Source organism: Vidua macroura, chromosome 9 (genome assembly GCF_024509145.1).
Source record: "Vidua macroura isolate BioBank_ID:100142 chromosome 9, ASM2450914v1, whole genome shotgun sequence".
NCBI classification, from domain to species: Eukaryota; Metazoa; Chordata; class Aves; order Passeriformes; family Viduidae; genus Vidua; species Vidua macroura.
Window position 1 is genome coordinate 1,170,955 of NC_071579.1, and position 27,220 is coordinate 1,198,174.

Here is a 27,220-nt window from a genome sequence, read left to right on the forward strand (position 1 = left end):
TTTCAGTACCTCTTTTATGTGCTTGGCACTAAAACAGGATGGGCCAGACCCCTCTGGTGAGGCTGGGTTGGTGGATGTCTGCTGTGAGACCAGGCTAATAGGTAACAGTTGTTACATCTCCAGCTGACTTGTTTCTGGCAGTTTCTGTCCCTTCCCTTGTACTTGAAATGAGGTGATTTGTCTTTGGGTAATTACTGAAGATGGGTTGCTGAGATAGCTTGAGAATATGAAGCTTTCATTGTAAGTTTTGGCTCCAGCTGTTGAATTTTTTTTGCCTTGCAGATCTTTTCACTTGTTTGGTATTTCCCTGATTCACTGGATTTTCCAGAGGAGGTAAAGAGAAGGACAGAGCAGAGAGTAGTTTGGTGATATGTATTTCCTGTGGGTTACTTCTCTGTCCTGCTGCTGTCCCCAGTCATTTCACCTGCCACCGCCATATTAAATCAGTCTGTCATTAGTGCATCACTTTTAATGAATTTTTAATGAATTTTGTTCTGATCACTTGTATTACTGCCTCTGAAGAGCTTGGTCAGGACTGCTGTCTCTACCCAGTAGTCTGTGGGGAGTGATTTAGGGCAGTATTTAATGGATCAGGCCGTGCATAAGTCTCTTAAAGCCCAGAGTTTTGTATTTGGGGCTTGTAAAATCCCTTGTAAAAGCCCATTAGTTCCACTGCATGCTTCCCAGTGTGGTTATGAAATTAAACTCTTTTCTCTACCATATTAGCCTAAAATAAACACAGATGCTTGCTCTGCTCATTACAATTATAGATTCGTCTTCAAGTGTTCAAATTATGTATTAAGCTATTAAATTTTATGATTTCTTTGATGGTATTTGACATCTATTTGAGATCTAATAAAAGCAAAACCGAAACCCCAGCACCTGAGGTTTGGGAATGGCTGCTCTGGAAGAAAGATGCTGTGAGATCCTGGGGAAGGAGCTCATTTTTGAGAGCTGTGATGCTTGTTCTTCAGAAAATTCCTGCAAGGGGAAAATAGTTGACTTCAGTCCTTTTTTTTTCAGGGGGAACTACTGTAAAACTTAAGCAGGGAAGACCTTTACTAGACACACATGCAACTCTGGCAGGTGCAAACAGTGTGTGGAATTCAGTGTGCCCCTGAAGCCATCCTTGGGGATCAGAGTATCAGTGTCATTTGTTGGATTGCCTGCAGGGAGCTGTGGAGGTGGCTTGGTTGTAGGGTCTAGAACTTGCATGTGATCTGGGCATCACACTTGAGATCCCTTTCAGTATTGCCTGTTTATTGCTCAGAACATTTTGGTCTGGATAAAGACTCTCTCCTTCAGAGAAGTTTGCAGTTCTTTGCTTTGAGATATCTAGTGTCAATAAAGCAAATTACGTGACCAATCAAATATTTTCTTTTGTAGGCTTTGCCTTGTGCTGTATCCTCTCTGCAATAACTGATGTATTATGCTCCTTATTAGCTCTCTTTCTCCCTTTATGAGTCACAATTCCTTTATAAGTCTCCTAGGAAATTCTTCTCTCCAGTAGTCTGTCAGACTATGAACTCTACCTCTTTTTTATTCAGAGATGGTGGCTTCAGTACTGCAAAATGTATTCCTGTCAGAGGCTGTGCCATCACCATTGCACAACGAGTGTTTGCATTAGTTATTGTTCCTTGCAGTCAAATGTCTGCTCAGAGGTGTTTATTTTGCTGATTAAAGCTGTGATTGAGCAGAGGTCCCTGCTGAGCTCTTCTAGGGAAGCTGGTGTTTCCTCAAGGAGTGCCTAACCCAAACCTACTGCAGCAGGTCTGTTTGCCTTTGTGTTTTGCTTGGCGTTTGTGCCTCGAGCCTCGCCTGCTGTTGCACTGCCCAGCAGCCTCACTTGGTTGAATCTGTCTGAAATCCCTGGCTTCCTCTTGGAAAATATAAATGTTATTTTGTTAAAGCCACCACTGCCTACTGTTTCATCACCTTCTAGGTCATTAATTAGACACTCCAGTGCCTGTATGTGTTAAATGTTGCTGGACTATTTCAAGGAGCATGGATAGTTCTGTTGGGTTAAAGATTGAACTGAATGCTTTTACGAATGCACATTTCAAAAAGATGGGAGCTAAAGTATTTTCATAGATGCCGTTTTCCTGGAAGGCTCAATGGTTCCATGCAATTTTTCCCTTTCTGTTTGCTGAGGAGGCTCACCCAGGAGCATGAGGAAACTGTGCTTTGGGCTGCTGGATACGTGTTGGCTTACGCTGTCAATGCAGACATTTTTCTGGCGTTCCAAGAACTGGACAGAGGAGTGTCCTTCTCCAGCCAGCTGTGGCCTGCCAGCTGGCATCCTGAATAGACACACGTGTGGTTAGAGAGGAGGAGAAACTGCACGGTCCTTTGGAGTGTGGCACTGATGACCTTCTGCCACTATTAGATTTGGTCATTCATACAAATACTGGTCCTTATCTCTTAGCCCCTTCTTGAGTCTTGATAAGATGCTGTTCACCTTCTCACTTAGTAGTCCTTTGAAACTTGGATTAAAAATGCAAACAGTTCTAGTGAGCCATGCTTTTTTGAGCTACCCTGGTTGTATTCAAAACCCATACAGCAATCTTTGGAATACTTTGTGAATTAAACTACTCTTTCAAAGAGTTTTTGTCTAGATCTGGGCTATAGTTCCCAGGTAGCCCTTTCAGGAGAGCTAATGACCTCTTCCCTGTCTGCTGTGTCTGAGGTAAGTGACAAACTTCTTGAACTGCTGAGTGGATGATGGCATAAAAGCTTCTTGACACCTGATGCTCCCCTTCCAGTGAGTCTCTTAAGACCCCGAGCACCAGTTTGTGATTGTCACCAAGTTGCCTTTCCAGTATCATTAAACTTGTAAGATATTCTGACTTCCAGTTCAGTCTGAGCCCAGTACCGGGGTGGTTGTGATTTTGAGGGAAATGGGATATTGTCATCTCCTCCCAGCTCAGTTTTCAAGGAACTGATTTTTTTTTTTATTCAAGGCACAGGAAAGTATTGCACCCTTTGCCCTACAAAATATTTTTAGTGATTAAACTGTATTAGATCTGCTGTCAGGAGCTTTAGCCTCTGATACTCCAGCTGTGCATCAGCAGACTTTCCTGCTGTTAAGAGGCCAAGAAAATGTTCTCCTTTTTGGAAAGTCTGTTCTTCCAAAGATGAAGTTCTCTGCTTGAACTGTCTGATGGTCCTGCATCCAGCTGCAGGATCAGTGCAGCTGGAATTGAGGTTAATGCAAGCCCGCTAAGGTTTGGTAGGATCAGCTTTTTGGAGATGTCTGGTGCTGCTTTCCAGGGTGACTGTTTCACTGACTGCTTTGTTCAAGCTAATGCTCCTCTCTTTTGGTGTAGCATTGTTCTAATTTTGTGTGCTGCTTTACCTGTATAAATCAGGCTTTGTTTTCTTTGTAACATAAAGAAGGAGAAGGGCTGGCTGTCATCTCATCAGTGACATCTGGTACAACTGCTTGAGGGAGGCCTTGAACCCTGTGTCTGCCAAAAGAGAGGCTCCTGGAGTTCCTTGCAGTTCCGGAGGCTCTGAAAGTGGGAGCAATCAAAGCAGCAAACATGTCTGACTTACTCCATATGGCTTTTCTGAGGGGAAATATGCAGGAAGTAACTTAGTTTCATAGTGGGCAAAAAGTGCTAAGAGTTGAATGCTGTTCCCTTTTTCTACTTCTAGTTTTCAATTTTGAAATACCACATGGACTAGCTGTTTACTTTGTACAAGGTCACTTAGAACCTGAGTCGGCATTTTACTCATTTCCCAGGCTCTGCAAATATCAAGGTCAGGCTAGGTTTTCATTACCCTCTTAGAGTAAGTTGTGTTTCCTTTCTTGTTGTCTTTTATGTGTATGTTTCCACATTTCCATCAAAATATTGTACTGTAAGTATATTCACACTTCGCTAGTTCAGCCTATGTTCACTATGTGTCTTTTAGAAATGTAATTGAAACTAGTGAGAGCACAAGGAAAGAAGTACCCACACAAAGGTGCAGCTAGATGAATTAACATTCAGTAGTTGTAGCAATCAGAAGTGACTTGGGTTATGGACAAGTGTATTACACGGTGCAGTTTGTACAATCCATAATGGATTCCCTTGGAAGTTGAATTTCTGTTCTGCGAATGAAAGACTTGATTCTTCCTAAAACTCTTAACAAGCAGTAAACAAGCTGGCCAAGTACATGGCTAGAAATAAATGTATTTCTTTTGTTACAGTTAAGTCCAAGCAGCATCCCATAAGTAAATTGTTTCAGAGACCTCATCTCATTTGATTTTAAATCTAACTAACCTGGCAGAGAGAAGTCTTCAATTAGGAACAAGGTCTTTTCATTAAAATACTCAATAGTAAAATGCAATAGTTAATTGCTCATTTATACCTCTTAATATATTGACTTGGACTTCCTTTTTTTTTTTTTTTTTTTTAAACAAACTGCATTAAGCTGGAGCTCTGATTCATATTCATAATTAAACACAAATACAATTGTATTGCAAAAGGGGAATTAGAAATTGGAGAAGCCAAGTGAGAACCAGATTCAAGGAGCTCAAATGTGATATGTCTTTATAATACAGTTCAAGTGCTTGAAGAAGCTGAAGCTCTGTATTCTTCTTCTCTTGTGGAGGCATTGATAGACCTTTTAAAAGTTTATTTTAGTTTAGGGCTGCAGAAAAATGGAATAGCCAAGGACATAGGGTTATTGCAAGGACCTCAGTGATGTCACTTGGTACTTTCCTTTCTAGAAATTGAGAGTGAGTACTAGAAAAAAAATACTAAAAAAAGCCTAAGTGTTGATATTACCAGTGACACTTGAAATGGGAAGTCAGAACCAAGCCCTGATAGTTTATATGGGCAATTAGTTAGCCCATCTTTGCTAAAAAAAAAAAATCACAAAAAAAAAAAAAAAAAATCCCCCAAAAGCAAAAAAAGATGCAAATTAAAAGCATGTACTCCTATGCTCACAAAAGCCCAGAGAATGTTGCATTTCGTGTCTGGAGTTTTAGGCTGCGTTTCGTGTCTGGAGTTAGGCTGGGTTTTGTATCTGGAGTTAGGCTGCGTTTCGTGTCTGGAGTTCTGTTCAGCCAGTCAAAAGGCAAATGCTTTTTTGAGAGGCACCACACTGTGGGGTGGCGTGGCTGAAAACCTCTTCACGCTTTGGTGGCAGCAGCTCAGCCTGGCTGAGCCAGAAGGATGTGAGCACTGTGAGGGCTCCTCAGAGAGGGAGTGCTTTGATCTGGGCCGGGCCCCTCCAAGAACAGAAGGAAAATCACTTTTATAATAAGCAAATAGCACCTTGATCATTTTCTCCTGAAGGGAGCCGATCGTGTTGAGCTGCGAGATACGCGTGACTGCTCAGAACCAGCCCCAGCTCTGACTCTTTCTAGGGTGGCCACTGATAAGCCAACACTGAAAGCTCCTGAACAAACCACTTCCCGTGTGGCAAATTCATGGTTTGTTTGTTTGTAATGCGCAGAGGTGTTTCACAGATAACAATAGCAAGGGATCGAGTTCTCCCCAGCTCTTTCACTAAGCAAACCGGGAACTGAAGATTAATTCTGAAAACTCTACTGTAATTATCATTACCGTCGAAATTTTGTAATGGTTTTCTAAGTGATAAAATTAATGTTGTGAAGTAGTCCTACCAAAGAATGGAACATATGCACAGAACACAGTTGTGCAACTTATTCTTTTAATAATAATTTTATTTCTTTGCCCTTAAGTGGGAAAAAAAAATTGCAAGTCTCATGGGATCAAAGGCTAGGATTTATCTAAGTACTTTGAAAACAAAAAGAATCATGAGGATAGTGGATGGAGATGGTTAAGTTTGGACATTTTCAGATTCCTGCTCAGGATAAATGTTTCAGTTTGGTGTATTGGAGGAGGGTGTGTCTGTGCTCTCGCATCGTTAGTTCTGTGCCATTAATAAACAATGGGACTTATCAGTATCTAGTAAGTATTTTTAATTTGGCAAGCCTGAATAAACTGGAGCCCAGGTGCATTGGCAGAGAAGACCTGTGGCCTGCTCTTGAATTTCTTATTCTTGGAATACCAGGGGAATTCCATGCAAATGTAAATGTGCAGCAGATAGAGTAGCTGAGGAAGAGAAATCTTGTGGTAGAAGCGCATTTACTGAAGAGCCTTGACCCAAATAACAGAAAGCTGCTGGAAGCCAGTGAGAGAGGAGATGGTGTCAGCTGGGGAAGAGGGGAAGGTCACATCAAACAAATCAAACCTCACTCCCTGATAAAGGGCCATCTTCCCATGCTGTGTGCATCCTATCAATGTTTTAGGAAGGGTGGCAAAAGCAAGTTACCAAGAAGTGTTAAAAAAAAAAAAAAAAAGGCAAGCTTTCAGTGCTTAGAGGTTTTTAATGTAACTGAAAGGAGAGAAATAGTTTATCAAGAAGAAGATTGTGGACTGTGACCAGTACTCTGTGGTTGCACATGTGTACCCATATGCCAGCCTGGGAAGAAATGAGCTGGTGTTTGTAAGGTTTTATCTGTTCAGGAAACTCAAAATTACTTGAAACTTCAGCTAAACAATTTTGGCTTAAAAGTAAACTATACAGCTTTAATGGGGAAGATGAATAACTGTTGAAACAAAATATTATTGCAAGTGGTAGGTTATCCAGATTTTGATGTCAAAGCAGGATGGATTTCAGCAAAAAAATACTTCACTAAATGTGAATTGCAAAGCTTTCCGTAGATGTGACTGTAAAGTTCAGCATCCTCTGAAAATCATTTCATACTTACTGGTTCTTTGGTCCTTTTCCTTAAATCTCCCTGAGAGTGTACATTCGTTTTCTTCTCTCTAATATCTCTGGTCATAAGAACATTTTTAGATTACTTATTTTGTTACTGAAAAAAAAAAAAAAAAAAAAAAGAACTTCTCAACAACCAAAAAAATCCCCAAGTATTTGTGGTTGTCTGTACAATACCTGGGGCAAGGAAAGTTAGTATTTCAGGTGGAAGTGTTTTAAGAATTCTATTCTTCCTCACTGGGTAATCATCGTTGAATAACTATAGAGGAAAGAATTAAGTTCTCCTGACAAGTGTGACCTTGCTGCTGACCTGTTGATACTCCTTTGGCCACGATTTTCTTGTCATGCCATCTTTCCTCTTAGTCCCTCTGGCTGCCCTGCAGGCAGCCCTTCGTTCTTTTTGCTTCTCACCTCCTTGCAATGTATCTGCAATGTGCTGCAGGCTGCCTGCTGGCTCTCACACTGCTCCTTTTTAAAGTCATTCTTTTTAAAGTCATTCTTTTAAAGTCATTTGCAGCCCAGCTCCTGCTTTGGGGTTGTTTAGGGCTGCTGGTTGTCTCTGCCTGATGTGGTGGCAGTGCTGTGGAAGTTCTGGCACCGGAGCATGCTGGAATTGAGGAGCAGCAGTCGGGGGACAGCAGCGCTCCCTTTGGTCACGTTGTCTGTGCAAGAACCTCCTTGAGCCCGAGCGTCTGAGGTGCCATTAAACCTGCTCGTTTCTGTGCCCCAGGCCAGTTTTGCACCGAGGATGTGGATGAATGCCAGCTCCAGCCCAATGCCTGCCAGAACGGGGGCACCTGCACCAACCACAACGGGGGCTATGCCTGTGTCTGCGTCAACGGCTGGAGCGGGGACGACTGCAGCAAGAACATCGACGACTGCTTCACTGCCTCCTGTGCCAACGGCTCCACCTGCATCGACAGGGTGGCTTCCTTCTCCTGCATTTGTCCAGAGGGAAAGGCAGGTGAGGGTACACAACTTGCACAAGCCTGGCACTTCCACGGAAGGTGCTTCTGGGGGTTTACGCACTTGTTGAAAGTGGCGTGTTTATTTTACGCACTTCGCTACCAAAAGGAAAAGCAAAGAGCTGTTAAACCCCTCTAGCCTGAGACAAAGAAGTATTTGTGCCAGGCTAGAAGGCAACCTTTGTACAGTTTAGGTTGCAAGGAAAGATCTTTTCCTAGCCCTTAGCAGAATCTGTATTTGCTTGAGAAGTGTGACTTGGTCTATGCCCTTTATGATAACTGTATGAATCCAGAAAGCAAATTTAGATATTTTTGTGTGATTGTGTTAGGATCTGGCCATCCTCACTGGTATAGTGGAAAATTTTCTAGTTTAGGTTAGGTGAAAGGGTATCTCCTAACTACATGGAAATAAAAGTGATCTGCGTATCTGAATTAAAGTGAGCTTCATGTGCACCTTTTTGAATGTCAGAAAAATTATCATGCTGGTTTGAGAGAAGAGTTAGTTAACTGCTCCAAGGATGAGATTTGGATAATGGTCAGCCATTTTCCTGCTCCAGAAGTGCTGGAGACACCTCTAAAGTAACAGAATTTGTATTTGAAGATGATGGTCTATAAGTGTGTGATGAATTCCCTGTGGTAGTTCATGAGCTCGAGCCTGTAAGATACTGCTCAAATTTCTCACTGTGGGAGTCTCCATCTGAAATACCAGGGCACAGAATTTGTGTAAAATACAGTCTGACTGCTTCATCTCTCTATTTTAATAAATTCTTGGATGCTTCTTTAGGTCTTCTGTGCCACTTGGATGATGCCTGTGTTAGCAATCCGTGCCAAAAAGGTGCTCTTTGTGACACCAACCCTGTGAATGGAAACTACATCTGCACCTGTCCCCAGGGCCATAAGGGAGCAGACTGCACTGAGGATGTGGATGAATGTGCAATGGGTGAGTTCCTGTTTGCTCTCTGTGAGTGCAAGAAATACACATTTTGTCATAGCTTCTCCATATACGCTGGACTCCTTTTGTGCCCTCCCCCTTCCATTTCAATGTCTTTAGATGCATTTTAAACCTTGTGTGAGACCTGGGGCAAAGGGCTGAGCTGGGATAGTTGTCCATGTTTGAACTGGAATGTGAAAAGCAGGGGCTGCTTAACCATTCTTCCTTGAGCAAGAGGGCTTTAGCACTGTGTGGGGAGTGCCTGCAAACAGATGTGATAATTAAGCTGTCCCTTAGAACTGCAGGGTACAATGAAAGCACCACAGTTCATGTGGGAGCTGTTGCAGCTACGGCCCGGGTAGAAATATATCAAGGCTGTTTGACAGCCAGAATATGGCTGGATCTTTTGAATGCCTTCCAAGATTGGTGACCACGTGGGCTTTTAAAGCTGTAGTTCTCTGATAGCATGCTGTTGTGTTGTTTTGGGGATTAACTGGACTCTTACAGGCTTACTTACAGTTTTGTGAGTGCTCAGTCATGCTTCTAGAGTGTGATGCGTGAAGGTAATGCCTAACCAGCACATGGAAGGGTTGGAAAGAAGCACTTCTTTGAATTTCTTTCCTCAGTCTGCCCTGGACAAGAGTGCTGTTCCTTTCTGAAAACGCAAGAAGGACAAGTTTGGCCGTTTTGTCGCTGTGGCGGCATCTTGTCGGCCTCAGGAATGAAGTAAATGTAAAATGTGATCTGGAAATAAAGCCTTGAAAACATTATTGGTTCTCTAATCCCTGCTAGCTGATACTTTTCTCTGAAGAACTGTTGTTAATGATATGAAGCAAGTTACTCCTCTGGTCCCTGATGGTGACAGCAATCCTTCTTTTTGCCCCTGACAGGCCAGAAACTGCCACTGTTTTCTTCAGTGGCCTTTCCCCAGAAGGATGAACAATCTTTCCCCAATGTTACTTGCCAGAAAGGAATGCCCATGAAAAGAGCACGACTAATAAAGAATGCTGTGGCTTTCCTGCTCTGGGGAGAGGTTTTGACACGCACCCATCTACACTTTTCTTGCAGCAAACAGCAATCCGTGCGAGCACGCCGGGAAATGCGTCAACACCGAGGGCTCTTTCCACTGTGAGTGTCTGAAGGGCTACACAGGACCTCGCTGTGAGATGGACATCAATGAGTGCCACTCAAACCCGTGCCAGAACGATGCCACCTGCCTGGATAAAATCGGAGGATTCACGTGTCTCTGTATGCCAGGTGAGGGGGGGTTTTGGACAAGGATGGGACTTGCAGCAGAGGAAGAGACCAGAAGGCAGAGCTCAGGGAGGGCTGCAGCTCTGCTCAGGTGGAACACGAAGCTGCAAAGGGCTCGGGCTAAATGGTGAGAGAGAGCCTGCTGTGGTGGCACCAGCCAGGAGGACCTGGCATGTGTGTGTGGGAGGGAGAAAGCAATCAGAGGGCTGAGAAAGAAACCAATCTCTGCCTCAGTGAAGGAAGTTAGCCTTCTGAGCTGAGTATGTGTGGAAGTATTTGTTACTATACCTGGTAAAGTGCATGTGCAGAGTCTTCTCTTCGTGAAAGCAAAGCCGGCGCAACCTTTAAAAGAGCGACTGTGTTTTGAGGTATGCATATGGTGATTTCCAATAATGGTGTTTGGGGTTTTTCTTTGCTTAAAATACCCCAAAAAATGCGAGCTCCCATTGAACTGAGGAAGTCACTGTAATAAAAGCTACTTGATTGCAATTGTGCTTGTAAAATTTGCATGGGCAATGTTACCAGTGACCAATGTTAGTCTTGTATTTTGTACTCTGATAGAAAGGAGTAAAAAACCAAAAGGATGCAAGTTGCCAGTTGCACAGACTTATAAAGTACTAAAATCATAAATATAAATAAATAATTGTGACCCGTGCAGGAGATCAGATGATACCCTGACAATTACAATGAGTTTTTATTAGTATAGTATTTATTAATATGTAATATGTTTTGAAAGGTGGAACAGGAAAGGCTAGTTTCAAGTGTTTCACCCTTTTTAATGTTTTTCTTGTACTCTGCTGTTAGATAAAAGCCCTTGAGCTAAAACTGTCTGTTGTGCTTGTTTATGTACCTTTTACAAATTAATTAACATAAGCCCTTCTCAAGTGGAAGAAAACATTAGATGTGCATTTAGCATTGACTTCTGCTATTGCTGGTTAGGTGAACATCTTCAGCAACAGTGAAACGCACACAATCAACATCCCTTTTTAACCTCTGGTGTATATTCTTACTTCATAGTTTCTGTCCAGACTGCAAACTTGCAATGAAACTCTGCCTAGACTTTCAGCACTGGTATAAGAGGCAGTTACACTCTCAAGGGCACTTTCTACAGCCTTCAGTCACCTCTTCTTATGTATTTTTATTTTTACAGGTTTTAAAGGAGTTCACTGTGAAGAAGATATTGATGAATGCCTAAGTAATCCCTGTGTGAACAATGGAGTGTGTCTTGATAAAGTCAACCGCTTCCTCTGTGTCTGTCCTCCTGGTGAGTTCTTATTTCTGGAAGTTTTCCTGTTTCACCCTACCAAGAGCTCCACAGATGTTGTGCGTGATACATTTCTTGTGAGTTTCTGTTGTTCTTAGGGCAGCACCTGTTTGAGTGAGTTGCAGTCACTATTAAATCAGAATAGTTTCATGTTGGTTGTAATAATGCTGTGTCTGTAACTGGATAAGCATTGACAAGCACACAGTTGGACACCTCATCTAAAAGGGTAGCTGGCAACATGAGCTTCTGTTGTTGTGGAAACTGCAGTGAGATTCTCAGAACATTTTAAAGATCAGACCCTCTGCACACTTTTTGTCTTTTTCTGAGGTTTTTAGGCAGAAGCTGCTTTTGCATCAGGATAGTTTATGGTGCTTGCATGAGGAGTGAGATGAATTGGGCTCCACTAGAAAAGAAAAAGAGCTGAGCTGAGGGATTAATGTTAGCTGTAGAGTGAACATCTTACAAAAAATTTTGAGTTCAGAATTTACATGACAAAAGCCTGCATCCCTTCTTATTGACTAATGATGTTCAGGCTCTTGCTTTGGTTCCTTCCTCCTAGAAGATTTCCTCATGTTTTTTTTTCTCAAACTGCCCAAGGATCTGCATCACCTGACATCACCTGTCACTACTTTGTTAACTATTTCAAGAGCTGTATTGAAAGTTCCAGTGCTGTGCTGTAGCACATTCCATACTGCTGTAATTCTAGTCTGAAGGCTCTAGTGATGTATGCACTGTTATTTTTATTTTTACCTACTTGCTTTGATTGCCTTAGAGATTTTTGTTAATGGGCTCTCAGTTTTGCAGGCAGGCATACTGTCCAGTGCTGGACACCACTTGAGCTCCATCTGCTTTATTTCTCTTTGACTTGGCCATCTCAGTTTTCAGGGAGGGTTGGACAAGGAGCCAGTGGTGTGTGTGCTTCGTGGTGCCACTGAATGTAGGTTCGCTGAGCTTGTGTTTGGGTGGGCTCGAGGATTTGTTAGAGGTAATTCCTGACAGTGCAGCTGTCTAGATGGACTCCTTCCAGTGGCTCCTGGGTCTCCATGTGTTTCTGTGCCTTTCAGGATTCAGTGGGGCCGTGTGCCAGATTGACATAGACGACTGTTCCAGTACGCCGTGTCTCAATGGAGCCAAATGCATTGACCACCCCAATGGCTACGAGTGCCAGTGTGCCACAGGTCAGTCTGGTGTTCAGAGCCCCTGGGGGGAGATAACATGGAGCCCAAATACGTGAAGAGCTGGTCACAAAGATGTCACTGGTTTTGCTTTCTTTCTCTGAAATGCTGCTCGTTTGCTGCAGAACTTTGTCCACTCCTTTGTGCAGGGAATAGTGTTTAAGCAGAGAAAGGCTTTCACTTGTGGCAGTTAGGTTCACAGCTGATGGGAGTTCTGGCCTCCCTAGTTCAGCACCATCTTTTGCTTCCCAGAAGATGAGAGCTTCTTCTGTGCTAGCTATGACATCCACATATGGGAAAACATCAGTATGAAGGCTCTTATCTGTGATTTACCCCCCCTCTCTCCCAAGTCAGATTATATCGTGTGCACTTGAAAAACAAGAGATGGGCAGAGCAGTGCCACTGTGCATTCTGATTTCTGTTGCATCAGGCAATTCTGTGTCAGAAGGCTAAGACTGAAATGCAGGAACAGTCGTGGAAGAAATTTCCAAAATTTCAAAATTTGAGTGGAAATTATTTGAAATGATTTGTCAGGTACCACACAGAAATTTTGGCAGAGCTGTGGCCAGAACTCAGGTGGTTTTATTAATGCCTGGTGAATTACATATTCAGAAGCGTCAGGTTTAATTATAGGATTTTCTTATCTTCAGACCTCCAGGGGTGATGTAGATATGTTTTTATCTTCATTTTTACATCTGGTCAAATAAGAGGGTTCAGAGCTGTTATATTCTAATTCTCAGTAAGGAGCTACACTTGGTTGCTGTCAGTTAATGGTGCCTGGTACACTGCTCATGATACAGGTTCATACCTTGGCTCTAGCTCTTCCATTAAGGAAGAAGCTGAACAATTCCTGGAGCTGTCTTAGTCCCAGTAATGTGCAGTGGTGAGGTTGGTTAGATTTATGTGCAACTTTTTGTGTTTTGAATCATTCCAATAATCAAATTATTAAGGCAAATTTGGCTTCACTGCACAGAATGTAGCAGAGATTAGCCTAAAAATAGCCTGGTTTTTCTCACACGTGGTCTCCACCATTCCCAAAGTTCCTGAATAGGCATTGAATTTGTTGGAAGAAGGAGAATTCAGTAGTTCTGACCAGGAGAGGAATAATTACTGTGGTCAGAATTTTCTTTTTGACTACTTCATGTGACAAACTAAGCAGGCACTTGCAAAAAGAAGGAAAAGCTCAAATCTTCTCCAAACTTGGAAACTGTTTTAGTCTTTCTCAAGCTGGTGTGTGTTCTGGTTGCTTTCATTCACTGAGACTGCAGAGCTTATCAAGCCTGGGATGGGTTTGGGTAGTGTAGAGGAGGACAAGGTGGAGAGCTGTGCCTTGAAAAGCAAGTTCTGAATTTGGCACTAAAACTGCATAAATCACCTCAATACAGAAATTCTAGGTATGACGAGGGAAGGCAATTGCTTCCATGAAGGCAAATGATATAATGAAGCATTTTCAGGCTGGAAGCAACCAAATGCATGTTACTGAAGCAGCAGCTCTTAGTAAAATCCTTGGTTAAATATTTGACTGAAAATGGAAGAGGGGCTCTGTATTAGGGCTGTTTTCCACCCTGTCTGAAGGATTCTCATATTCTGTATTCAGATGGTTTTTTTCCTAGTCTAACTCTTGTCTGCAAAGAGAGAAATCATGTTTTGGTGAGGTATCTTCAGTTAAGAGATCCAGAAATATTCCTAATCTCTAAGTGGCTCAGTTGAGCTACAACAGCAGGCGACGTAATGACTTTTGAATGAATGTGTGCTAAGTATTATATTTAATATTGACAGCCTTCTGTAAGACTGAAATGTGGAATTCTTCCTGGGGGCAGGTCAGTTACTGGACAATAATGTCTGAGTATGTTCTTGCTCTGCTAATCTCATGGTCTGAGTGATGTGTTGTTCCCTGAATGGTAATCGCCGGCTGCCGACGTGATTGAAAACTGCAAAATGTTTGGCCAAATGCTGTACAGATAGCTCTATTTACTGCTTGCTTTTTGTCTTTTCTTTCCCTTCTGGCATTATTCCACTTCTCCTTCCCAGTGGTAGATCATGGCTTTTCTTTTCTTGGGTTGTTTCAGGTCTTTCCTCTTTTATTTGTCTCTGCCCTCTTTTTTTTTTTCTCCCCTCTGCCACCATTTGTCCCCTTATCAGTTTGTTTTTCCTCCTTCCCTAACATCTTTTTATATCCATCTCTCTAACTAGCTTCCCTTCCCTCTCCCCACCCACTTCCACACCCATTCATCCAAGCATACGTTTGCAGAACTTGGAAATGTTAGCCGTCACCTGGTATGTTTGACCACAGAAATAACCACAAACCTGTATGAAAAATGGGGAGCCTCTTATCCACTTATAATACTCAGGTGAGAACCACTCTTCAGCTGTTGAAATTCCCTGCAGCTTGGTTTGTAGCAGTCCCCGGTTGGTGTCTTGAAATTTCAAGTTCTGCCTTCCCGATCTTCAGCTGCTGGAACGCAGCGTGAGCTGTTGCTCCAAAACCTCAGCTCTGAAAGCCATTTATTTGAAATTGTCCCAGTCTTATAAAGCTCTGCTCCAGGGACTTGTTTGCTGCTCTTAGTTTCCTGAGCCCTCTAGCCCTTTTTCCCCTCTCTGTTGCTCAGGATGTTTCCCAGCTGAAGCAGAATGGAGCAGGCCAGATTGCTGCTTGTTTCATTGCTCCTAACCAAGAGGTTGCATGCAGCCTTCAATAAGTTTGCAGTTGGTGCTTGATTGCAGTTACTGAAAAGTTTCCCAGTGAAGGAGGCAAGAGACTTTCTAATAAGCAGAGCTGCAGAAGCTTTGACACGAGCCAAGGGAGTTCCCTTGGGAAGGTTTCAGCAACGTCTTTGCAGTAATTTCTCATTCTAACAAGGTCAGCCCCACTCTGTCCCCCTGCTACTGTGTAGAGGAAATAATGGCAGGGGCGTGCCTCCAGATAGTTTATAGTGATGCAAGTTAATATTTCTGATGGAGATTTACATGTTTCCTCTCATGGCTACTGTTCCAAATAACCTGAAGGTGACCACTTGCAGTGCCAGCGTTCTCCATGCATGATGCTGTTCTGTAATGCTGTGAACAGTGGAGAGTGCTGTGTTCCAGGGCTGGAAATGCACTTGAGGTGCCCAGTTACCCTTTGTGCTCTCTGCCACTTTGCTGATTCTTGATACAATTCTTTCTATACCTGCAATTATAGTCGCTGCAGCGCCCTACCAGTGAACTCCTTCCTTACTCGTGGCTTTTCCTCAGGTTTTACCGGCCCTCTGTGTGAGGAGAACATCAACAACTGTGATCCCGATCCCTGCCACCACGGGGAATGCCAGGATGGCATTGATTCGTACACGTGCATCTGCAACCCTGGCTACATGGGTGCCATATGCAGCGAGCAGATCGACGAGTGCCACAGCAATCCTTGCCTGCACCAAGGGCGCTGCATCGACCTGGTCAATGGCTACCAGTGCAACTGCTTGCTGGGCACCTCAGGTATGTAAAACACAAGTGGAAGGCTTGGATTCAAGCAGAATTCAAGCATGTAATTATTTCTTACGTCTGCTCTGGTGTGTACTAAGTTGAGAGTGTCATTTTCACATTGCTTTTCCATGCTGAACTTTGGTGTGTTTGTGTGGATTGCCTAACCCTCACTGGTGCTGCAACTGATCTTGGGAGAATTTGACTCCTCTTTACTCCAAAAAATCAGGCCTGCAGAAAAATCAGGCATAGTGTTCAAAATGTTTATTCCTTTGTTTAAATTAGTACAAGTTCAGGGTCATATTCAGTCAGCACCCAGTGGCTTGGGTGACATTCCTTGGTGTTGCAGTGCTTCTGCATCATCACCTGTTTAAGTTGTCCCCAGTGTGACTTTGAAGCAGGTGGGATTCTTAATTTGGCTATTTTGGGAAAATAGTTTTGTTGCCTTCTTTGTAAGATTTACCCTCCTTATTCCTCTAACTCCTTTATTTTTTTTTTTTTTTTAAATCCAGGAGTAAACTGTGAGAATAACTTTGATGACTGTGCCAGTAACCCGTGCATTCATGGGGACTGTATCGATGGCATCAATCGCTACAACTGCGCCTGCAAACCTGGATTTACAGGTGAAGTCAGCTACCCAAGGGCTCTGAATTGTTTTGAAGATAGTTGTCCGAGTAGCCAGGGAAGTGTTCTTTGCATACTGACTGCAAGGGATTCAGTTGGTGTCTCAGTAAATCCTTCAGTAATCTTTGGATCTTAGCTTCTTACATTACAGCCAGTTCTACCAAACAGGAAAATGGCCCGATCTGTGCTGTGAAATGCCATTCTTGTTAGGTAATTAAGTCCAATTCATGGTTCTTGGGTTTATAACAAATAAACCCACGTGACTTTGGTTTATTATTTACAGCCTCTTTCCAGGGACAGAGAGATTGTGGACAATATGGAGAGGTGTTTGATTAGACTCTGCCTTGGGCTTTGACCATGAGCAGTATTTCTGTCTCTCTGAAATCAGAGCATTAACTTGGTGTTCTCTTGAGTTGCTTCCCACTCTGAAGTCTTCAGACGAATAATCTGATTTTTTTCAGTACTTCTCTGTCATAGCATGGTCTGTTCTGTTTTCTTTTTAAACTACAAAATTTCTCTGGTACAGTCAAAGTGGGGCTGAAAAAAGAAGTGGTTAGACACCTCTGGATCCATGTTTAGAATTCTGAGCCAACATCAGACTATTTCTGATGACTAAAGCACATCTCACCACTGTTTACAAGGGCATTTGTGTTTTGAGCCATGCAGGGTAATACAAAATAACCACTGTGAGGCAGTTGGTACTGTTTATTACAGCTTTCTCATCACGTTTGTTACTGTTTATTACTGAATGATTCTAGTGAGAGAAATGCATTAGGGCACTAAAATGTTTCGAGTGTCTTGTGGTTTTCTCTTGGGGTCTTTCTAAACTCCTGATGCTCCTTCCTTCCCTCCTGTGGCTCTGGCATGGTGGTACTCTCTAGTCCTCAGAATAAGATGAGGGATGATGCTGATCACTCGTGCCTACCACTCTCCTGGGTTGCTGGCATTCCATATTTGTTATCCTGCTGTTAAAATAATTCAGTAATGTGATGAATTGGCGTATTCCAGTCTTTAAGGAGCTGGCTTGCATGGGGTCTTGTTACTCTGTCATTGCCTTCTGTTAAAAATGCTTTCGGCTTACTGCATCATTCACTCTGTTTAGCTTTCCAGCCTCACAAGTCCTTTTGGTCACTACTTCAAGGATCTTGCAGTCGTAATCAGAGGCAGGCAAAACAGGAAACGGTGTTTTTTAGAGCCCCTTTTGCGCAATAAACCACAAGAACTGTATTTACTGCAGACATTTGGGCACTATTGGTTGTTCAAAGGGTAGGTACTTCAAAGCAGAGGAGCAGGGCTACGGCAAGTGGAGCTCAAGAGGTTTGTTGCAAGCATGATACAGCTGAGTGGTTTTTGCTTTCCTAATCAATATTAACTGGTGATTTTGGTGGAGATTCTGGAGTGGTTTGTAAATACTTGCTGAGTGTAAGTGCTGTTTTCCAGGCACAGGAAAGTGCTGCATCTCTCAGAAACGCTTCTCTTGGCTTGAGTTAAAGCACGGAGGCATGTGAGCTCCATGCTGCTGCCTTGGCTTCCCTGAGCTGTGTCTCAGTGTGTGCTCTTGCAGAGGTGCAAAGCAAGCACTCTTTTAAGAAATGCCACTCAGGGAGTGTCGATTTTTCCCTCTGTTTTCCCTCTAGGCCCCCGCTGTAACGCGGACATCGACGAGTGCACGTCCAGCCCCTGCCACAACGGCGGCACATGCATAAACGAGGTGAACGGCTTTCGGTGTGTGTGCCCCGAGGGTTTCCACCACCCCCACTGCCAGTCCCAGGCTGATGGCTGCCTCAGCAACCCCTGTGTGCATGGCAACTGCACACACATTGCCACTGGGTAAGGACTCCTTAAACCTACCTGCTGCCCTCTGGGTTATTGCCTTGCTCTGTCCAGACTTCCAGCTCCCGATTTTTCTCTAATTTCTCAGAGTAGGATCCCAATTTATCTGATGCCTATGACATAATCAAAGTAAGGTGTGGACCTTCATTCACCAGCTGGTGTTTCAACATTGGTTTTTCTGTCCTGCCTTGTGTTGTTGGCTGGTTTTGCATGGGCAAGTAGTGTAGGGTGTACTGCCACCATCCAGAGGGAGGGTTTGGTGATTCTAGTGAATTGAGTGAATGCAATTAAAATAAAGAAATGGTTCCAAGTTAAATCTTAGGGGAGCAGCAGTAATCTATTCCATCAAAACCTAAAGCACTGAGTGTGAGGACCGTCTTTATTGGCTAGTGCTGTTCTTCCTAACCAAACACAGGATGAAGGAACAGGCTGGCATCTTTTGCTCTAGGGATGGATATTTCACCCAGGACACTTTGTCCACTGCTGAGATTTTGTCAGCTTTACTCATATTGTTGCATGTCTGAGAAAAGAAAGGAAAATTCTCTCTGGGTCTTTTGATGGCAGTAGTTGCTTCTGAATCTTCCCATCCAGGAAGACCAAATGCTGATTTTGGGAGCCCTAAATCAGACTTCAATTTTGGTAATGGTAAGTCTAGGGATGTTTTGTTTGTGAAAGTTCCCAACTATACATGGAATAGCCTCCCAAATATGTGCTGCATCCTGGGAAGTGTTGTCAGCATTTGGGCAGGGAAGTGATTTGTTGCTGCAGGTAGCTCTGTAGGGCAGGATGCAGCACTTTCCCTGGAGCTGGCAGGAAAGCTGCCTATAATGCTAATTCAGCCTCCTTGAAAGCTCGGAAAACAGATTTTTGTTCATCTTGTCGTAAAAGAAGCCGTGTTTGCAGGGCAGGGACAGAGGCCTGTGTGTGCTGTGTGGCCTGAGTCCAGGCTGATTCACCAAGTCCTTGCTTCTACGTCATGTGGGTGGGGTGTGCTCTACTTCAGATTTTGAAATGTGATGGAGAAGATTGCTCCTGCTCCCAGCCAGCTGTTTTCATTTGAAACCACTATTTGGTATTAAATCAGTCTAGTTATCTTTGGAACCTATTGTTCCCCTCCACTTCTTTTTTTTTTCCAATCTTTTTTTTTTTTTGTTTCTGTCTTTGTTTGAATATGTTGAGATGGTCTTATCAAAGCAGAAGCATTGCTGGTTGACTGAACACTTTGTGAAAACTGCAGCGAGGGAAGTGTGGTTTTAAGGGAGGGTTTATTTTCAGTATTTTCAAAACTATACAGCTGGGGTAAGCAATCTAAAGTAACTTAGGGCTCTTCTCAAGAGGGTTCTTCTGGTTTTCTCTACAAAACTAATCTGCAGGAGAAAGTGGTAGAGGAGTTACTTCAAAATGCTCTAAAATTACTGCTGTTTTGCCTTTCAAGGTACAAGTGTGTCTGCGACCCAGGCTGGATAGGAGATTACTGTTCAACAGAAGGGAACGAATGTAAATCAAACCCATGCCAGAATGGAGGAACTTGTGAGGATCTGTTGAATGGATACAGATGTACCTGTAGGAAGGGATTCAAAGGTGAAAATTCAGAAAAAAATTGTTATCTTTTCCCTTTTTACTTCATTGCACTTTTAGAGTAATTTCTTTTCATTAAACTTTGTGGAAATAGTAATCAAGATGAGATATGCCATGGCTGTATGAGGTTAAATTAGTCAGTTCCTGTAGACATGATATAGTAATAGAATACTTGGCAAGGGCTTGTCTAAGCCTTGCTTGGAATCCTTAAAAAGTGTCCTGTTGGAAGCTTAGCTTAATTTTTCTTTGTAAATTATGAAATTTACATAAATGCCCTGGAAATTGGAGGGTCATTAAACTCAGAATGACCATGGCTGCTTCTACACTGAGCCCATGAGGAGCGCTCTGCTCTCCTTTTCCTTCTGCTGAGATTTTTCAAAATGTGGCAGTGCTGTCCACTGCAGTGTGGGATAATCATGTGAGTTACAACCTCTTTGTTCATTCTTCCAAGAAGCACCAAGCTCTTAGCAGCACATTCTTCTGCTTTTTCCCATTCTGTTCACCAGGTGTGAACTGCCAGGTAGTGGTTTCTCCTTGTTCCCCTAATCCTTGTGAGAACTCGGGAATCTGCCAAGAATCTCCTGACTCTGAAGGCTACACCTGCCAGTGTGCCCCTGGCTGGGAAGGTAAGGTGGATGGGGGAACATGCTGTGCTTTCAGTGCTGAGCAGTGCTGGCACTGAGCCTCCTGGCCATTGCTTTGTGAGGGGTCTCACCCTTGGACTCTGCACATTTCAGGGGAAAGATGCATGGTGGATATTGATGAGTGTCTCTCCAAGCCCTGCAAGAACCATGCCCTGTGCCACAACATCCAGGGCAGTTACCTGTGCGAGTGTCGGCCTGGCTTCACTGGAGGGGACTGTGACAGCAACATCGATGACTGCTTGTCAAGTGGGTATCAGCACTTTGCTCAGGGTTTTCCAGTCTTTCCCAAAAATAAATTTGCTGACTGCTGTTTGACAGATTCCTAAAGGTCTTTTATGACCTCTTGCCAAAAGGAAAAATACCCCAAACTTCAGTTTTGTAACGTTTGAGGCAGTGAAAATCCATCGTGTTCGGCTGCTGGAAATGGACCGCGGTGTCCTAACTGATGGCAGCTGTTGTTCCCAGATCCTTAACTTGAAAAGGCCCTTAGAGTTTACATACTTTAATAAGAAGCACTGTTAAATGCAAAATTGTATTTGCCTGAAATTTTAATCCATCAAGTTAATGTGCCACTGCAGGGCTTACCTGTATTTCAACGTTCAGTTTGATTGAGGTGTGGTGGGAATCTGGGGTATAGCAGTCCTTCCTGAACTGTCTGTCTGACATTAATATTCTGGGAAGAGTGGGTCCTGTTCCAGTTCCAGTTAATCCATATTTGAAAACAAATTAAGCAGCAGGAAGGCCCTCTCTGCTGGAATAGGTATCAGTTGCAGGAGGGCAGCCCATACACTGATGAGTACTGGAACGGCTCAAATTGCAAGAAAACAAGTATTAATTTCATGTCCTTGACACTGCTGTTTATAAGGGAACCCAAATGCATAGTAGCTTCCTTTTCTTACTGGGCATATTCTGTATCATCATCAGATAAAATCAGAGTCTCCTGAGAAATGTCTCATGTTTAAAATGAGAAATGCCTCGTGTTTAAAAGTTCATCTGTTACTATTTCAAAAGTGCTTTATCAAACCTTGGAGGAGTTCACAATGCTGTAATTCTTAGATTGGCCAGGTCTTTAAAATAACCCAACCAAATGAACAGAAAAGCCCGAAACAACCACCCCAAAACAACAACCAAAAAAAAAAAAAAAAAAAAAAAAAAAAAGCCCAATCCCCTATTTGTTACTATCAGCTTAAAACCAAAATGGAGTTTTGAAGACTTTAGGCATGAACTTAGCAAATTGTGTTTTGCATTGGAAAAAAAATGTAAATTCATGACTGCTGTAGAGAAGGATCCAAAAAAGTCTATTAGCAAAAGTTACCGTGGGAGCCCCCAAAGCAGCACTCAAGAACTTCTGAGGTGTCTGGCTCGGCCTGAGCTTTTAATTCCTTCTTTCTGAGCAGACAGGTACAGCACAAAAAGTGTCACGGTGCAGTGACCCAGAGCTTTGCTTACTGAAGCCAACAAAATCATTGCCTGTCCTGTTAGTTTTTGTGTGGGTGCCTGAAGATAAAAACGTTCTCCAAGTGTTCATCTTTCCCTCTGGAACAGCTGGGACATCTCTCTCCCTCCTCCTAAGTGTTCTGAGAGCTGTGGGATTCACCCCCGTGTTGTCTTAGGCAGCACACCCATGAGGCTGAAGAAGCATTTCACATTGCTGCCACAGCTGATTTCACTTAGCATAACAAAAACCTTCCATGCCTTGAGCCAAATGTCTTTAATCTATGAAGCAAACAAACCCTCCAACAACAGGAACTTATTGAAAAGTTGATACCCAAGTCTCCTTCTTCTGTCAGTAAATGTGTGGCACAGAGAATTAATGCACAGCTTTTGGCTTCACTCATACATGGCTGACTGCCACAGACACAACATTTCATAGCTGCTAGAGGTCTTGCTTTGAATGTGCTTTTTCTCTGCAGTAGTCAAATGACCTTTAAATGGATGCAGGTGTGTCTCATAATACAAATTCTTAACATGTGAGCATATTTCTCAGTCAGAAAATGAGCTTTAATTACCTTTCACATTTCTTTTCTTCATTTCCCAGTAAACAGAATTAGCTTATGATACTTATGATAAACAACAAATTTTTGGTGCAGTCTATTTGCATTTTCAAGTTCATATTTTAGTAGTACTTAAAGTGTACTAAAAGTACTACTAAAGTAGTACTTAAAGTAGTCCTAAATCCAAAAAAAAAAACCACTCAGTAACCTATTTTTCAACCCCCTTGCTTTCTCCCTTTTTCCTCCCCCCTCCCAGTTCCCCTCTCTGCCTTCATATATTAGGCTTTTGCTCTGTGGAATGCAGAGTAGAAAAGGAATCTGGCTTCAGGAATGTGGGTCTTAAATCCAAACGTGGAAGGAGAAAAGCAGGAAGAAATTACTGAACGGCAGAAATCTTTCAGGCAGATCGGTACTTGTGGAAGCAGAAGGAATACAGTAGTAGGAGGTGGCTTAGACCAAAAAACAGTGCTATGTAAGCAGCAGGAGCATGGCAGGGATAAGGAAAATACCAAGAAATGCAGTGATTGAAGAGAATCCATGGTGGTGTAGGAGTTTGTGAGCTTTTCTGCCAGCCTTTCCCCAACCAGTCCGTGATGCTGGGAAAAATGTCAAGTGCTCAGTAATGCATAAGTGCTCATGTATGTGCTAATATACACATACACATTTGATTTTACTGGACTGCTTTCGTGCTGAAAATTAAGCACACAAGTTCTCTCTTGTGTTAAGCAGAATCTGGAAAAGAGAGGATGTGCTGAGTTCTCTGATGAATCAAACTTGGTAAAGGAAGAAGAAAGAGTTGCTGCTCTGTTTTTCTTGTATCAGTAGGCATCTGTCACAAAAGCAGTATTTGAAATTTAAACTGAGAGGCTTTGGGTTTTGGTTGAACGAATTCCAGCAGAGAAACATTTAGGCTCTGAAGGTTGGCCTTGATCCACACCTCCTTGTAAATTTCGAATTGATAATGCTTTGCAGCTACCTGTTCCACAAAGAGGCTGAGAAAAAGCTGTCAGTACTCTGTCCCACTCTGGGCTGTGTGACCCCTTTTTTTTCCCCATAGAAACGCCTGCTCTAGGCCTGGCCCCTCACTGTCACCCATTGTAACGCTCGCTGTGGTGCTTCTGTCCTAGACCCCTGCCAGAACGGAGCCTCGTGCGTGGATGGGATCAACTCCTTCTCGTGCATCTGCCTGCCCGGATTTCACGGGGATAAATGTCAGACAGACACCAACGAGTGCCTGAGCGAGCCCTGCAGGAACGGGGGCACCTGCACCCACTACGTCAACAGCTACACCTGCAAGTGCCCGCCGGGCTTCGAGGGAACCAACTGCGAGAGCAACATCGACGAGTGCACTGACAGGTGAGGCACCTGCACTCTGCTGCTCCTGCCCTCCTGCTCGGGAGCAGTTTCTGACCAGAGCAGTTCTCCTTTCCTGCCATTTGTCGCAGGCGTACTTGTGGTTCTCGCAAGGAAAGCTGGCTTGGCTGAAGCACGGTTGCCTGGTCCTCGGTTTCTTCTAACGTTCTTCCAACATGGGATGAATGTGACAGTGTTTAACGAAAGTTAAAACAGGGATGCTAGCTTATTGAAATGTAAATAATTCATATAATAACTCACTCTCACATAGGGGAGGGGAAATAACTGGTTATGAATGGTTACTCTGTTGAGAAATACAAAAGCTGCAAAAATGGAAGCAATGGCCAACTTAGAAAAGCAGCAAAAATAAATTAATCCTGAGTTGTTGACAACAAATAGTATGAAGAAGAAACCAGGAGAAACACTAAATCCACTAAATTCTGTATTGGAAAGATTTAATCGTCAGAGATCTTTTAATGCTCGCAAAAAAAAACAAAACAAACCAAACTGGATGTGGTTTAGCAGTGTCTCGATAAAACCTGAGGTCGTTCCAAAGGGGGAGGTGTGGAACTGAGTTAAAATGCTCAACAGCTGGTCCTAATAGAAATGCTTCATGTGGTAGTTTTAAGAGCTCTTTGAGCATTAAACATGTGATTCCATCATCTGCCTGCATATTTATTTTAAGCTTTGTTAGGATTGATGTAACTTCAGATTGTCAAATGGAAAAAAAAATCTAACAGTTTCTTTAAAACTTGCAATGGTTAAAAAAACAATTAAGAAGTACTCTTTTCTAGTCTAGCTACCAGAGACAAGTTATGCAAAGCTCTTGGTTTTCTCAAGTATTTTCTGCACAAATAGAAAAGATCTTTCCTTCCTTTTATAAAATAGCATTTGAGGAGGAGGTATTTCAATATCTTTTTCTTAAGAGCAGGATTGTGTCACTGATGAGGGTGTGTTTAATTTGCACAACAGTTGTTGATGGGAGTGAAGTATGCTGGGTGTTTTAGCAGAACTCCTGGCTCTTCCTTGAGGTTCATCCTGTTTTTGTTATCAGTCAGGACAGGAACCAGTCTTGCAGGTATGAATTAAGGATGTAGCAATTTTCAACGCTCTGCCAAGCTAAACCAGTCACACCCTCTCAACCAAAATTACCGAGCTGTGTTTAAGAGCACTGTGGTGGTTGGCTAATTTGAATTTGGGTCAAATGATTCTTCCGTGTGTTGTGTGAGAAGCTGCCTGTGAGAGAGTGCCCTCTCCTTTTGGTACCTGGTTTCAGTGAAACACGCCAGGTGAATGGCAGTTCCTCTGTCTTCCCTGCTTTGCCAAAAGTGGAAACAGCAGTTTGCTCTCCCTCTAAAAGAGAATTCAGCCCCCGAGACAGAGGAACTTCTCTGCTGAGCAGTTTAATGTTTCTAATGTTTGATAAGTAGGTTAATGTTGACGTCTCTACCGTTATCGCAGTCGGAATTTCAATATTTAAAACTTGCTTTCCTGCACTGTGAGTTCAGGGAGGTGATTCAGGGGCTCCTCTCGTGGAAATACCCTTTGACAGGCACAAAGCAGATAGCAGACATGAATTTGGTTCGTGTACTTGATCACACTGATTATCTCAAGTCTGATCTAGCATTATTCTCAGAGGAGCAGGAGTTCCTTTACAAGGAAAACGGAGTCAATTTTGCATGACACATCAGTTCTCCAAACTTTCCCAGTGCCTTCTCCCTAGGACACCTAATCTGGCAGAATTTCTTATGATCAGAAGATTGGGGGGGAGGGGGATAATTCCTTTGATCTGAATTCTGCCAGGGCATGTATTATGAATAGTTTTACAAATCAGGACTTAAGATTCTCATGAGAAGAGAAGGAAGGGATTTAGCAATACCAATACTTTCACATAATTTCAGTGAAGAACATGCTTGTGTTTTGCATGTTGTATGAACTTTTTCCTTGAGAAACCATGCCCCTGATTCCTTTGAAGATTTAAAAAAAAAAAAGGCCAATTGTTTTGTTTCTCATAATTTGTAATACAATTGTAATTTGTAATAAAATGTATCAGTTTGAGCAAGCCACAAGAGGTAATGTTTGTGGTCACATTGAAGCTGGGAAGGTTTCATTAAATTAGTTGCATCCATCATAATGACTCATTAAAACCCTGCTTTACTTTCTTGTTCTGCTGAGGTAAGAGTGAGCTGGAGGGCGAGCTGGAATTCCCTAGGATTGCTGTTTTCTGGTTGATACTTCTTCAGCCAGAAGTTAGCAGTGATCAAAAGATCCTGTTATCTGCTTTTCTCCCTTATTTCAGTCATGTTTATGTTCCCTTTTGTCTGTGAGCTAATTGCATTTTGTCTCAGCTTACCTTTCTTCCTCCTGCCTTGCAGCTCCTGTTTCAATGGAGGCACTTGTGTGGATGGAATCAATTCCTTCACCTGCCAGTGCCCCCTGGGCTTCACGGGAGCCTTCTGCCTGACAGAAATCAACGAGTGTGACTCCCATCCCTGCCTCAACAGGGGCACCTGTGTGGACAGCCTGGGCACATACAGGTGTATATGCCCCTTGGGCTACACCGGCAAGAACTGCAAGGTGGGTGACTTTGTTGTTTGAGCTGTCCAGCAGCAGAGGTGACAGGGGAGAGCTGTGAGGTGCCAAACATGGCTGAGCTCTTGTTCCTTCGGTCCTGGTGAGGGCTGGTTGGCCCATTAGGTGCCCCTGTTCAAAACTGGAAAACACAGAAGGGCTGGGAGAGACCTTAGAGATCATCTAGTTCTATCCCCCGTCTATTTGCAAGGAGGAGAAAAGTGGTTATTTATGAGAACAGGTGTCACTGGAACTTTCTAGATTACTTTTCTTAGATGTAAACCAGCTGTTACCCTGGAAAATGGCTCCATTTCATTCAAAGCATAAAATTGTCCTGATTGAAGACAGTCCTGTACTTAAAAAAAGAAAAAGAAAAAGAAAAGAAACAACAAACAAACCAGCAAACAAGCACAAAACAAAACCAGAATATCAGTCTGATTAGCAGGACTTGGATTTAACTGGTTCATTCTTTACAGTTACAAGGAGGTGAATTTTAATCAGGGTTGATAGTAAATCTTTCTTCATGAAAAGCCAGAAAATGTTTTGAGGCAGTAAATGACGTGCTTGTCCTATTCACAGCCTCAATAAAAATCTCCAGCCTACTTGCACACTTAAGTTCAGGCATTTTCCAGTTTTCCACAGGAGCTGCAAACCCTGTATACTGTAAATGACTGACTAGTGCCTATTAAAAACTCTGACTTGGCATGGCACAGTGGAAACAGAATGATGTTTTTCAAATCAGAATTCTTTCTGATTCTGTTCTTATCAAAACAGCAAGAATGATGTGAGACTATTTTTGCTTTTGGAATGGTAAACTCTGTATTGGCTTCCTTTACCAGCAGTCTTAAG

General features: G+C 42.9%; 1 protein-coding gene across 2 annotated transcripts in view; it reads left to right on the forward strand.

Moving 5' to 3' along the window:
* The window catches only part of NOTCH2 (notch receptor 2), an 82,926-nt gene that overhangs the window by 32,041 nt on the left and 23,665 nt on the right, over positions 1-27,220 (forward strand). The window contains exons 6-18 of one of the 2 annotated variants that reach the window (XM_053984758.1): positions 7,463-7,696; positions 8,482-8,637; positions 9,697-9,885; positions 11,033-11,146; positions 12,211-12,324; positions 15,556-15,789; positions 16,287-16,397; positions 18,036-18,228; positions 19,667-19,812; positions 20,316-20,435; positions 20,547-20,699; positions 23,575-23,803; positions 26,176-26,377. In XM_053984758.1, the coding sequence (XP_053840733.1) occupies positions 7,463-7,696; positions 8,482-8,637; positions 9,697-9,885; positions 11,033-11,146; positions 12,211-12,324; positions 15,556-15,789; positions 16,287-16,397; positions 18,036-18,228; positions 19,667-19,812; positions 20,316-20,435; positions 20,547-20,699; positions 23,575-23,803; positions 26,176-26,377 (2,195 nt within the window). Of the gene's footprint in view, positions 1-7,462; positions 7,697-8,481; positions 8,638-9,254; positions 9,396-9,696; positions 9,886-11,032; positions 11,147-12,210; positions 12,325-15,555; positions 15,790-16,286; positions 16,398-18,035; positions 18,229-19,666; positions 19,813-20,315; positions 20,436-20,546; positions 20,700-23,574; positions 23,804-26,175; positions 26,378-27,220 lie in introns of those variants that run through there. The other variant, XM_053984759.1, reaches the window with a different exon arrangement.